The 14,717-nt window shown below is 42.1% G+C and overlaps 1 protein-coding gene across 6 annotated transcripts in view; it reads right to left on the bottom strand.

Annotated features, from left to right (window-relative positions):
• LOC106599985 (fizzy-related protein homolog) overlaps positions 1–14,717 on the bottom strand; it is a 36,317-nt gene that overhangs the window by 10,950 nt on the left and 10,650 nt on the right. For all 6 annotated transcript variants that reach the window (XM_014191315.2, XM_014191319.2, XM_045714844.1 and 3 more), the window contains 5 exons: positions 2,834–2,962; positions 2,653–2,716; positions 2,423–2,553; positions 2,179–2,261; positions 1,824–2,007 (listed from right to left, as the gene is read on the bottom strand). In XM_014191315.2, coding sequence (XP_014046790.1) covers positions 1,824–2,007; positions 2,179–2,261; positions 2,423–2,553; positions 2,653–2,716; positions 2,834–2,962 — 591 coding nt within the window. The remainder of the gene's footprint in view (positions 1–1,823; positions 2,008–2,178; positions 2,262–2,422; positions 2,554–2,652; positions 2,717–2,833; positions 2,963–14,717) is intronic.

Raw genomic sequence — 14,717 nt, 5'->3', positions numbered from 1 at the left:
TAACCACTCTGCTGTCAGACTCCATGCTCATGGGGCTAACATCGCTGGTCCAAAATGTCAGCCGTGAAGCTCATGGATGTGAATTTCAACAATACTGTGTAACTCCGGTAGGGCAACATCTGAAAAAGTGTGTACCAGGGCTCAACCAGTCAGAGAAAGCCAACATCATCCACAACAGAGGACGGTTGATTGTCAAGGGCAATGAATTCCATTATCTTGGCGTTAATGGAGTTCACCTTTGAGTTGGCTCGCTGAAATGTTCTTACTCTTTCAAAGGACAGCTTGACTTGAACTTGTTGGAAGTGTATGCTGAGAATTTCTCTGCTTTTGTTCTGTGTAGCGCTGTATTTTTCGTGGAGTCATTACGTCATCTATTTACGTTATATAGGTATGCACGTCAGCTTTGACATTGGTTTTGCGCGTCGGCGTTATACTAGACATCGGGCCGATGCTGCCATTTTTTAGCTAATATCGGCCGATTCCGATATGCTCACCGATATATCATGCATCCCTACAAGTAAGTCAAAGAAATAGGTTGATTGTTTTTATATGGGTGCATCTCTAATCTGAACTAAAAGGACTATTGTCCCGTAGCACTCACTTCTGTCATCATGAAGTGCTTTGAGAGGCAATCCAAGGATCATATTACATCTACCTTACCTGACACCCTTGACCCAGTTCAATTTGCTTACCGCCCCATTAGATCCACAGACTATGCAATCGCACACTGCCCTATCCCATCTGGACAAGAGGTACACCTATGTAAGAATGCTGTTCATTGACTATAGCTCAACATTCAACACCATAGTACCCTCCAAGCTCATCATTAAGCTTGAGGCCCTGGGTCTGAACCCCGCACTGTGCAACTTGGTCCTGAACTTCCTGACAGGTCGCTCCCATGTGGTGAAGGTAGGAAAAAACACCTCCACTTTGCTGATACTCAACACAGGGGGGCCCCACAAGGATGCATGCTCAGCCACCTACTGTACACCCTATTCACCCATGACGGCGTTGCCACGCACGCCTCCAACTCAAATCATTAAGTTTGCAGACGACAGCCGTAGTAGGCCTGATTACCAACAATGACGAGACAGGGAGGAGGTGAGGGTCCTGCGAGTGTGGTGCCAGGAAAATAACCTCTCACCCAACGTCAACGTAACAAAGGAGCTGATCGCGGACTTCAGGAAACAGAGGGAGCACCCCCCTATCCACATCGACGGGACCGCAGTGGAGAAGGTGGAAAGCTTCAAGTTCCTCGGCGTACACATCACTGACAAACTGAAATGGTCCACCCACACAGACAGTGTGGTGAAGGCGCAACAGCGCGAGGCGCAACAGGAGGCTGTAGAAACTTGACTTGGCACCTAAAACCCTGACACACTTTTACAGATGCACATCGAGGGCATCCTGTCGGGCTGTATCACTGCCTGGTCCGGAAACTGCACCGCCCGCAAGCGCAGGGCTCTCCAGAGCGTGTGGTCTGCCAAACGCATCACTGTGGGCAAAGTACCTGCCCTCCAGGACATCTACAGCACCCGATGTCACAGGAAGGCCAAAAGATCATCAAGGACAACCACCACCTGAGCCAACTGTCCAAAGCCCTATTTACTTGTGATGCACATTAATTTCATCAGATTAATATTCATGAGCAATTCCCCACACCCACATCTTCTCACCTGAATGCAATATTTTATTTGAAGGGGTTTGGCAAAGGCTGAAATTTGGGTTGAGAGTTACCCTTCAACACACACACACACACACACACACACACACACACACACACACACACACACACACACACACACACACACACACACACACACCTGGCTGGTGCAGGCGCTCCACAGGTAGACACAGGTTCCCAGGCCGACACTGAGGACGTTGAGGGAGGACCAGTCCACCAGGTTGAGGTAGAAGTCATCCTGCAGCTCCGGAGCATCCAGCACCTTGAAGGGGATCTTAGAGATCTTACGTGTGGGTTTCCTAGGCGACCGTAACAGCTTCTGACTAGAAGGAGGGAGACAAGGAGGGCTGGATTGCTCATTCAATGTGAAACAGAAGATACTCTTCTTCACCAAGAGTAATATCATTAACATGGAATGAGAGGGAGAGGAGAACTAAAACATCACTGTTGGCCATATAATATAAAATGTATGTGAAAGTGAAGGTGGTGGTTACCTGTTGCTGCTAACAGGAGACAGGGAGTATGGAGAGACTGTGTTGCCATCCTCAGGGAGAGACCGTTTGGCACAGACAGAATACTGTAAACCCACACAAGTGGCATATTCAGAATCAAAAGTTAACATGTTGTAGTACGACTAACAAATATTAAAAGTGGCTAACTCCAGCATACAGTGCACTAGTCCTGGTAGTTTTGAAAAAGACGCCATTGCCCCAGAATGTATAAGGGCCTACTACGGACACTAAAGAGGCTCCTCTTGGCAGGGGTTGAGGGCTGGAGGCGGCGGTCCTCTGACTGGGGGTCCTGGACCTTCTCTATGCCTGCCCCCAGCAGCTCGTTCTTTAGCAGGGCAGAGTACGCCAGGCCGTCTGCTAAAGGAGAAATAGTGGAGGACAGAGGGGGTGAGCAGACATGCACGAGCAGCACAGATTAAGTGCCATAGGAGACTTTAAAGGAGTCAAGAGGGTTACCTTTGCTAGTGTCTGTTGTGCCATCCTTTGTCTTCCTGTTCTGATTGTGGGACTTCTCATTCTCCTACACAACATCAACACATTGATTAAATGTGCTGAAACCCAGAAAGTGATACAATCAACACAGATGTAAAACTTAGGGCAGAAGACAAAATCCCAGGGTGCATTGCAGGGGACTCACGTTGATGCGGTGGAAGTTGACGCTCCAGTTGGCGCCGGCGCGGGAGGGGATGAAGCGGTCGCCATGTTTGCTTGGTGACGACAGAGGTGAGTTGGTGGGTGTCAACGCTCGCACTGCATCTATGGCCTTCTTTACAGGGGGAAAGAGCGAAGGATACAGTGTAAGAGGGAATCGTCATCAGAGGACACCCTTTTTTAAGCCAATTTCCTGCAATTCTACACATTTTTAAAGCTAGGTCACTATACAAATCTGTTTTATTTTGAGTAGATACCACAGACTTCCAGTCATTGCGCTAATGCTAGTTAGCACCGGCTCGCAAAAACTACCAACTTCCTTCATACCGGACAGACATACAAATGGTATTCAATTTGTAAGTCGCCCTGGATAAGAGCGTCTGCAAAATGACGTAAATGTAAATGTATTCACGACCTCATCTGCCTCTTGGGAAATAGATTGCCAAAATCCCGAAGTATTCCTTTAAAACACATTAGGAGACCACTTTTGAGGTCTGGGAAAAATCTAAAAGAAACTTAGAATTTTGGGCATAGTTATCCTTTAATGCAAGTGCACACCATGCCGTTTAGCTAGGAGTGTTTCTGTAGCGCTCATGTGATTGCAGTGTGCCAAACAAATGGCCACTGGATTGATACAAATAATCATGATGTCATTCTGCCAGGTAGGCATAGGCTACTTTGTGGTTAACATTTCAAATCAATAAGGTTTTTGGAAAAAACCTTTCCATTACCAGCATACGGTTATCATTATCATGATAGCAAACGGCTACACAAAGTACACGCTCTAGACATGCGCACACCCCACTAGACTTTAATGAATGTATTTGTATCGCCATTTAATCCACCGAAAAAAGGACAGGTATAAGATTAGGAGAAAACAGATTTCAGGACAAATAATGAATAGAGGGCACTCTTGACATGTCTATAAGCCCATCTTGCCTTGGCGCGCTACAGCAAGACTGGACACGATCACCCAACGCAACTACACTTGTCGGGGAGGACAGTGAATTACTGTGAACTAACGGTTACTGCTTCTACGTTGAGTGCTGAGTTGATAGAAGCTTGGCAGCTCAATAAAGTGCCAGAAATGCACACTGGCCATATACTGTTACATTAAGTGTCATGGTATGGTGTTGGGTGTCGTAAAAAACAATTGATGCTATGCCCAAAAGAAGTGCCGTGCTAAGAACGTTCAACTCTGTGGTGATGTTAACGTTAAAGCCCTTTAGGGAAGCCGGCCAAAATCTGGTGTTTTATATTTGCTCTTTGCAAAGGTTATTCCTTAAGCTCTGTCATTCAAATGTTTATATAGACACACACAAAAAAACAGCAGTTTACAATGTAGCGCTTCATGGCTACTTTTTGATGTATGGGTTGCCATTTGTCAGGGACTGGTCCAAATTCACGTTTCCTCACCCCCATCTTGCCAGCAGTGTGAGAGTAGTGGACACCATTAACTGAGGGTAGTGTTAACAGGGATCCTTGGGACATCCCTATGCTAAACCCTAACCTAATCATAAACCTTACCTAACCATTTTAAAAAGTTAAACTTCAAATTGGGTAGGGACGTCCCAAAGGTCCCGCATAGAAAAGACAGACACTGAGCGCCTTGGGCGAGAGGAAGCGATATGCCAGCTGAAAATGTTGTGATTGATGTTTTTCCTTTCTAGTGACTACTACCAGAATTCAGTTCCTACAGCCCTACAATTTACGAAAATAATGCTAAGTACCAATACACTGAAAACGCATTCCATGTCATTGTTTTCCAGCTGGCTAGTATGAGGCAACTCAGTCTTCAGAGAATAATTATTTGCTGGAATCTGTGCAGTTTATCCTCCTTTCAATAGAGTAACAGTTTTACTATTTAAAAAAAAAAAAAATCTTGTCTTTCTGGTGCTCCTGAATTTTACATGGTGCTTACATTAATGTTCTTTCCTGACATTTAAGAAATCAGCTTTGAGTATCTTTGTTAGTGCTGTTTTAAGCACAATCATTACAGAATCATTTCATGTTTTTTTTGTTGGTCCAGCTATAATAAAAATATCAGCAGATACTGTATAAGTCAGTGAATCCCATATCGGTGGGGGTTTACACAACAGACAGACGGGCATTCCTGTGCCGTTTCAGAACGTGGCAGAAAATACAAATTACTAACGCATTTTGTTCACACCTTATGATTAACTTGGGCAAATAAAGTTATTTTCTATAAATTCCATTTTAATGCCTGGATTCCGTCCAAGTTTTCTGCAAAACGCTGATTTTATAGTGCCCTATATAGCAAATACTGAGAGAACAGAGAAATTAAATTCCCATTTTGCCATGAAAGCAGTTCCTTTGCTCAAAACATAAAACCAATACAGCCAAATTTAGGGAAGCCGGCCAAAATTAACGAATTTCAAATTCTCCCTGAAAAATGTATTTTGGTGATTGTCAGTTCAAAGATACAAACTCAGCAACAACAAAAAAGGTTCTCTCACTGTCAACTGCGTTTATTTTCAGCAAAGTTAACATGTGTAAATATTTGTATGAACATAACATTCAGCAGACATAAACTGAACAAGTTCCACAGACATGTGACTAACAGAAATTGAATAATGTGTCAACAAGCTCATTCCAATTATGCACTTTTTGTCAGTCCTGTCTGGTCCAGCGACAGTGGGTTTGTGCCCTACGCTGTTGCCGGTGATGTCTGGTGAGGACCTGCCTCACAACAGGCCTACAAGCCCTCAGTCCAGCCTCTCGTGGACAGTCTGAGCACTGATGGATGGATTGTGCATTCCTGGTGTAACTCGGGCAGTTGTTGCTGCCATCTTGTACCTGTCCCACAGGTGTGATGTTCAGATGTACCGATCCTGTGCAGGTGTTGTTACACGTGGTCTGCCACTGCGAGGATGATCAGCTGTCCGTCCTGTCTCCCTGTAGCGCTGTCTTAGGCGTCTCACAGTACGGACATCGCAATTTATATCTCTAGCCACATCTGCAGTCCTCATGCCTCCTTGCAGCATGCCTAAGGCACGTTCACGCAGATGAGCCGGGACCCTGGGCATATTTCTTGTTGTGTTTTTCAGAGTCAGTAGAAAGGCCTCTTTAGTGTCCTAAGTTTTCCTAACTGTGAACTTAATTGCCTTAATGGTCTTAACGACTGTTCCACAGGTCCATGTTCATTAATTGTTCATGGTTCATTGAACAAGCACGGGAAACAGTGTTTAAAACCTTTACAATGAAGATCTGTGAAGTTCGAAAGACAGGGTCCTGAAAAAGGGACATTGCTTTTTCTGCTGAGCACACACACACACTGCCTTCGGAAAGTTTTCATACCCCTTGACATTTTCCCACATTTAGGCCTTATTCTAAAATAGATGTTTTTTTTAAATCCCCATCAATCTACACACATTACCCCATAATGACAAAACAAAACAAAGACTTTTTTGCTAATTTATAAAAAATAAACAGAAATCTCATTTACATAAGTATTCAGACCTTTACTCAGTACTTTGTGGAAGCACCTTTTGCAGCAATTACAGCATGTAGTATTCTTGGGTATGACACTACAAGCTTGGCACACCTGTATTTGGGGAGTTTCTCCCATTGTTCTCTGCAGATCCTCACAAGCTCTGTCAGGTTGGATGTGGAGCGTTGTTGACACAGCTATTTTAAGGTCTCCCCAGAGATGTTCGATAGGGTTCAAGTCCAGGCTCTGGGTCACTGAAGGACATTCAGAGACTTTTCCCGAAGCCACACCTAAGTTGTCTTGGCTGTGTGCTTAAGGACATTGTCCTGTTGGAAGGTGAACCGTCGCTCAAGTCTGAGCTCCTGAGCACTCTGGATCACGTTTTCATCAAGGATCTATGTACTTTGTTCCGTTCATCTTTCCAGCGATCCTGACAAGTGTCCCAGTACCTGCATCAGAAAAACATCCCCACAGCATGATGCTGCCACCACCATGCTTCACTGTAGAGATGGGTGCCAGATTTCCTTCAGAAGTGACGCTTGGCATTCAAGCCAGAGTTCAATCTTGGTTTCATCAGACCAGAGAATCTTGTCTATAGGTGCCTCTTGGCAAACTCCAAACGGGCTGTCATGAGCCTTTTACTGAGGTGTGGCTTCTGTCTGGTCACTACCATAAAGGCCTGATTAGTGGAGTGCTGCAGAGATGGTTGTCCTTCTTGAAGGTTCTCCCATCTCCACAGAGGAACTCTAGAGCTCTATCAGAGTGACCATCGGGTTCTTGGTCACCTCCCTGACCAAGGCCCTTCTCCCCAGATTGTTCAGTTTGGCCGGGCGGCCAGCTCTCGGAAGAGTCTTGGTGATTCCAAACTTCTTCCATTTAAGAATGGAGACCACTGTGTTTTTGGGGACCTTCAATGCTGCAGACATTTTTTGGGAACCTTCCCTAGATCTGTGCCTCGACACAATCCTGTCTAGGAGCACAATGGACAATTCCTTTGACATCATGGCTTAGTTTTAGCTCTGACATGCACGGTCAACCGTGGGACTTTATATACAGTACCAGTCAAAATTTTGGCCACACCTACTCATTAATGGGTTTTTCCTCAATTGTTACTGTTTTCTAATTATAGAACAATAGTGAAGACATCAAAACTATGAAATAACACACATGGATTCATGTCCGGGAAAAAAAAAAAGTGTTAAACAAATCAAAAGATATTTTAGATTCTTCAAAGTAGCCACCCTTTGCACACTCTTGGCAGTCTCTCAACCAGATTCATGAGGTAGTCACCTGGAAAGCATTTCAATTAACCTCTATGGGCTACTCAACAGCCAGTGTAATCCCGTGGCGCGATATTCAAATACCTCAAAAATGCAAAAACTTCAATTTTTCAAACATATGACTATTTTACACCATTTTAACCTGTTATGGCTAGGGGGCAGTATTTTCACGGCCGGATAAAAAACATACCCGATTTAATCTGATTATTACTCCTGCCCAGAAACTAGAATATGCATATAATTATAACAGAACTCATTTGGCAGGCCAAAACCTGAGAAGATTCCTTACAGGAAGTGCCCTGTCTGACCATTTCTTGCCCTTCTTGATTATCTCTATCCATTACAGGGGATCTCTGCTGTTACGTGACACTTCCTACGGCTCCCATGGGCTCTCAGAAGGCGGCAAAAAGCTGAATCGTGGCTTTGCAGGCTCTGGCTGAAAAAAAGTAGCGCGTTTGGATAGTGGCTGGTCACAGTACTGTGAGACTCAGGCGCGTGCACGAGGGGATCCCATGCTTTTATTTTCTCTCTCTCTTTGTACGTATACACGCTTTCCCGGTCGGAATATTATCGCTTTTTTTACAAGAAAAATGGCATAAAATTGATTTTAAACAGCGGTTGACATGCTTCGAAGTACGGTAATGGAATATTTAGAATTTTTTGGTCGCGAAATGCGTCGTGCTCGTGACCCTTATTTACACTTCGGATAGTGTCTTGAACGCACAAACAAAACGCCGCTATTTGGATATAACAATGGATTATTTTGAACCAAACCAACATTTGTTATTGAAGTAGCAGTCCTGGGAGTGCATTCTGACGAAGAACACCAAAGGTAATCAAACTTTTCTAATAGTAAATCGGAGTTTGGTCAGGGCTAAACTTGGTGGGTATCTAAATAGCTAGCCGTGATGGCTGGGCTATCTACTCAAAATATTGCAAAATGTGCTTTCACCGAAAAGCTATTTTAAAATCGGACACCTCGATTGCACAAAGGAGTTCTGTATCTATAATTCTTAAAATAATTGTTATGTTTTTTTGTGAACGTTTATCGTGAGTAATTTAGTAAATTCACCGGAGGTTTGCTAGTTCTGAACGTCACATGCTAATGTAAAAAGCTGTTTTTTGATATAAATATGAACTTGATTGAACAAAAACATGCATGTATTGTATAACATAATGTCCTAGGTGTGTCATCTGATGAAGATCATCAAAGGTTAGTGCTGCATTTAGCTGTGTTTTTGTTTTTTGTGACATTATATGCTAGCTTGAAAAATGGGTGTCTGATTATTTCTGGCTGGGTACTCTGCTGACATAATCTAATGTTTTGCTTTCGCTGTAAAGCCTTTTTGAAATCGGAGAGTGTGGTTAGATAAAGGAGAGTGTTGTCTTTAAAATGCTGTAAAATAGTAATATGTTTGAAAAATTTAAGTTTTTGTATTTTTGAGGAATTTGTAATTCGCGCCACGCCTATCATTGGATATTGGAGCAGGTGTTCCGCTGGCGGAACGTCTAGAAAAGACAAGACTCTCGTTAATCTAACCACACTGTCCGATTTCAAAAAGGCTTTACAACGAAAGCAAAACATTAGATTTTGTCAGCAGAGTACCCAGCCAGAAAGAATCAGACACCCATTTTTCAAGCTAGCATATGTCACAAACCCAAACCACAGCTAAATGCAGCACTAACCTTTGATGATCTTCATCAGATGACAACCCTAGGACATTATGTTATACAATACATGCATGTTTTGTTCAATCAAGTTCATATTTATATCAAAAACCAGCTTTTTACATTAGCATGTGACTAGCATTCCCACCGAACACTGCCGGTGAATTTACTAAATTACTCACGATAAACGTTCACAAAAAACATAACAATTATTTTAAGAATTATAGATACAGAACTCCTCTGTGGACTCGATATGTCCAATTTTAAAATAGCTTTTCGGTGAAAGCACATTTTGCAATATTCTGAATAGATAGCCCGGCATCACAGGGCTAGCTATTTAGACACCCAGCAAGTTTAGCACTCACCAAAGTCAGATTTACTATAAGAAAAATGTTATTACCTTTGCTGTTCTTCGTCAGAATGCACTCCTAGGACTTCTACTTCAATAACAAATGTTGGTTTGGTCCCAAATAATCCATTGTTATATCCAAATAGCAGCGTTTTGTTCGTGCGTTCAAGATACTATCCGAAAGGGTAAATAAGGGTGACGAGCATAACGCATTTCGTGAGAAAAAAATTCTAAATATTCCATTACCGTACTTCGAAGCATGTCAACCGCTGTTTAAAATCCATTTTTATGCCTTTTTTCTCGTAAAAAAGCGATAATATTCCGACCGGGAAAGCGTGTATACGTACAAAGAGAGAGAAAATAAAAACATCTCGTGCCCTCGTGCACGCGCCTGAGTCTCAGAGTACTCTGACCAGCCACTATCCAAACGCGATAATGTGTTTCAGCCTGGGGCTGCCTCGATATCATTCAGCTTTTTCCCGGGCTCTGAGAGCCTATGGGAGCCGTAGGAAGTGTCACGTTTACAGCAAAGATCCTCAGTCTTCAATAAAAAGAGCCAAGATGAACAACAACTTGTCAGACAGGCCACTTCCTGTTCAGAATCTTCTCAGGTTTTTGCCTGCCATATGAGTTCTGTTATACTCACAGACACCATTCAAACAGTTTTAGAAACTTTAGGGTGTTTTCTATCCAAAGCCAATAATTATATGCATATTCTAGTTACTGGGCAGGAGTAGTAACCAGATTAAATCGGGTACGTTTTTTATCCGGCCGTGTCAATACTGCCCCCTAGCCCTAACAGGTTAACAGGTGTCCCTTGTTAACTTTTCTAGGGTAGGGGGCAGTATTTTGACGTCCGGATGAAAGGCGTGCCCAAATTAAACTGCCTGCTACTCAGAAGGTAGGATATGCATATTATTAGTATATTTGGACATAAAACACACTGAAGTTTCTAAAACTGTTTGAATGATGTCTGAGTATAACAGAACTCATATGGCAGGCAAAACCCTAAGAAAAATCCAACCAGGAAGTGGGAAATCTGAGGCTTGTAGGTTTTTCAAGTGATTGCCTATCTAACACACAGTGACTTAGGGTTCATTTTGCACTTCCTAAGGCTTCCACTAGATGTCAACAGTCTTTAGAAAGTTGTTTGAGGCTTCTATGGTGAACAGAGAGCGAACAAAGGAAGTTGGAAGTTGTTGACTCAGGAAAGGACATGAGTTCATTCGCGTGTTAGCTGTGTTCCATTACATTTTTCAAGACATTGGAATCGCCCGGTTGTAATATTATTTCAGTTTTATATTGAAAAGGCCCTAAAGATTAATGCTATACATCATTTGACATGTTTCTACGAACGTAAATATAACTTTTTTTTGACTTTTCGTCGTGAAATTTTCAGCTCGCTTCCTACATTTGGAGTAGCTTGCTGAACGCGCAAACCACAAGGAGGTATTGACATAAATTATGGACTTTATCAAACAAAACAACATTTATTGTGGACCTGGGATTCCTGGGAGTGCATTCTGATGAAGATCAAAGGTAAGTGAATATTTATAATGCTATTTATGATTTTAGATGACTCCAAAATGGCGGGTATCTATATTGCCTGCTGTTGTTTTCTGAGCGCCGTACTCAGATTATTGCAAAGTGTGCTTTCCCCGTGAAGCTTTTTTTAAATCTGTCACAGCGGTTGCATTAAGGAAATGTTTATCTATAATTCTTTGAATTAAAACATTTCGGAACATTACGGGCCAATGTAAAAATGGGGTTTTTGGATATAAATATGAAGTTTATCGAGCAAAACATACATGTATTGTGTAACATGAAGTCCTATGAGTGCCATCTGATGAAGATCAAAGGTTAGTGCTTAATTTTAGCTGTATTTCTGGTTTGTGACACCTCTTCTTGCTTGGAAAATGGCTGTGTGGCTTTTCTTGTTTAGGTGGTGTCCTAACATAATCTAATGTTTTGTTTTCACCGTAAAGCCTTTTTGAAATCTGACAATGTGGTTGGATTATCGAGAGTCTTATCTATAAAATGGTGTATAATACTTGTATGTGTGAGAAATTTGAATTATGAGATTTTTGTTGTTTTGAATTTGCCGCCCTGCTATTTCACTGGCTGTTGAATAGTGTGTCCCGCGGGTTGGGACATTGACGTCCCACATACCCAAGAGAGGTTAAAAGTTAATTTGTGGAATTGATTTCCTTCTTAATGCATTTGAGCCAATAAGTTGTGTTGTGACAAGGTAGTGGTAATATACAGAAGATGGTCTTTTACCAAATAGGGCTAAGTACATATTATGGCAAGAACAGCTCAAACAACCAAAAAGAAACGACAGTCCATCATTACTTTAAGACATGAAAGTCAGTCTATACAGAAAATTAAGAACTTTGAAATGTTCTTCAAATGCAGTCGCAAAAACAATCAAGAGATAGAGCCAGTTTCGTCACGAGGACCGCCACAGGAAAGGAAAACAGAGGGTTTAACTCCATGAACATATCCTCTGCAGCAGAGTTAACAGCCTAAGAAATTGCAGCCCAAATAAATGCTAGAGTTGAAGTAACAGACATCTCAACATCAACTGTTCAGAATTGACTGCGTGAATCAGGCCTTCATGGTTGAATTGCTGCAAAGAAGCCTCTACTACAGGACACCAATAAGAAGAGACTTGCTTGGGCCAAGAAACATGAGCAATGGGCATTAGACCAGTGGACAGCTGTCCTTTGGTGTGATGAGTCCAAATTTGAGATGTTTGGTTCAAACCGCCATGTCTTTGTGCGATGCAGAGTAGGTGAACGGATAATCTCTGCATGTGTGGTTCCCACCGTGAAGCATGGAGTTGTGGGGGTGCTTTGCAGGTGACCCCATCTGTGATTTATTTAGAATTCAAGGCACACTTAACCAGCATGGCTACCAGTGCATTCTGCAGCAATACACCATCCCACCTGGTTTGCGCTTAATGGGACTATCATTTGTTTCTCAACAGGACAATGACCCAACAGACCTCCAGGCTGTGTAAGGGCTATTTGACCAAGGAGGAGAGTGATGGAGTGCTGCATCAGATGACCTGGACTCCACAATCCCCCGACCTCAACCCAATTGAAATGGTTTGGGATGAGTTGGACCGCAGGTTGAAGGAAAAGCAGCCAACAAGTGCTCAGCATATGTGGGAACTCCTTCAAGACTGTTGGAAAAGCATTCCAGCTGAAGCTGGTAGGAGAGAATTCCAAGAATGTGCAAAGCTAACATCAAGGCAAAGAGTGGCTACTTTGAAGAACACTTTTTTTGGTTAGAACATGATTTCATGTGTTATTTCATAGTTCTGATGTCTTCACTATTTTTCTACAATGTAGAAAATAGTCAAAATAAAGAAAACCCTTGAACGAGTAGGTATCTCTAAACTTTTGACTGGTACTGTAGGTGCCCCAAAATAAAGCTTAGGTGGCCTGCATAAGGAATTCAATGGCAGAAAAATTCCTACAGATGAAATGTTCAATACAAATACAATTGAAAGAAATACATGTAGCCTAAGGCCTATTTTCTAATGGGTTTCCACAGGAAGAGGGCAGGGGTAAAACTTGTTATTAAGTAAACAGAAGCGGTCAATCATAGGTGATTTTAATTCAGAGAAAACACTAGGAGACGTGAATAAAATAGATTATTTTAACCTCTCTTGGGTAGGGGGCAGTATTTTCACGTCCGGATAAAAAACGTACCCGATTTAATCTGGTTATTACTCCTGCCCAGAAACTAGAATATGCATATAATTGTTTGATTTGGATAGAAAACACCCTAAAGTTTCAAAAACTGTTTGAATGGTGTCTGTGAGTATAACAGAACTCTTATGGCAGGCCAAAACCTGAGAAGATTCTATACAGGAAGTGCCCTCTCTGACCATTTCTTGGCCTTCTATAGCCTCTTTATCGAAAACAGAGGATCTCTGCTGTAACGTGACATTTTCTAAGGCTCCCATAGGTTCTCAGAAGGCGCCAGAACGGAGAATGATGACTCTGCAGTCCCTGGCTGAAAAACAGTAGCGCATTTGGAAAGTGGTAGATCTGAGAACAATGACACGGGCGCGCGCGTGAAGACACCATTTCTTCTTTCAGTCTTTGAACGAAAACAACGTCTCCCGGTTGGAATATTATCGCTATTTTACGAGAAAAATCGCATAAAAATTGATTTTAAACAGCGTTTGACATGCTTCGAAGTACGGTCACCGTTCGGATAGGGACCTAAATGCACGGACAAAACAGAGGATATTTGAACATAACTATGGATTATTTTGAACCAAAACAACATTTGTGGTTGAAGTAGAAGTCCTGGGAGTGCATTCTGACGAAGAACAGCAAAGGTAATCCAATTTTTCTTCTAGCAATTCTGAGTTTAGTGAACGCCAAACTTGGTGGGTGTCAAATTAGCTAACCCGTGATGGCGAGCTATCTACTCAGAATATTGCAAAATGTGCTTTTGCCGAAAAGCTATTTTAAAATCAGATTTCAAAAAGGCTTTACAGCGAAAGCAAAACATTAGATTATGTCAGCAGAGTACCCAGCCAGAAATAATCAGACACCCATTTTTCAAGCTAGCATATAATGTCACAAAAAACAAAACCACAGCTAAATGCAGCACTAACCTTTGATGATCTTCATCAGATGACACGCCTAGGACATTACGTTATACAATACATGCATGTTTTTGTTCAATCAAGTTCATATTTATATCAAAAACCAGGTTTTTACATTCAGAACTAGCATTCCCACCGAACACTTCCGGTGAATTTACTAAATTACTCACGATAAACGTTCACAAAAAACATAATTATTTTAAGAATTATAGATACAGAACTCCTTTGTGCAATCGAGGTGTCCGATTTTAAAATAGCTTTTCGGTGAAAGCACATTTTGCAATATTCTGAGTAGATAGCCCAGCCATCACGGCTAGCTATTTTGACACCCACCAAGTTTAGCCCTGACCAAACTCCGATTTACTATTAGAAAAGTTTGATTACCTTTGGTGTTCTTCGTCAGAATGCACTCCCAGGACTGCTACTTCAATAACAAATGTTGGTTTGGTTCAAAATAATCCATAGTTATATCCAAATAACGGCGTTTTGTTC

Source organism: Salmo salar, chromosome ssa03, assembly GCF_905237065.1.
Source record: "Salmo salar chromosome ssa03, Ssal_v3.1, whole genome shotgun sequence".
NCBI lineage: Eukaryota > Metazoa > Chordata > Actinopteri > Salmoniformes > Salmonidae > Salmo > Salmo salar.
Note: the sequence above shows the minus strand (reverse complement) of the source record. Positions and strands in the feature narration are given on the sequence as shown.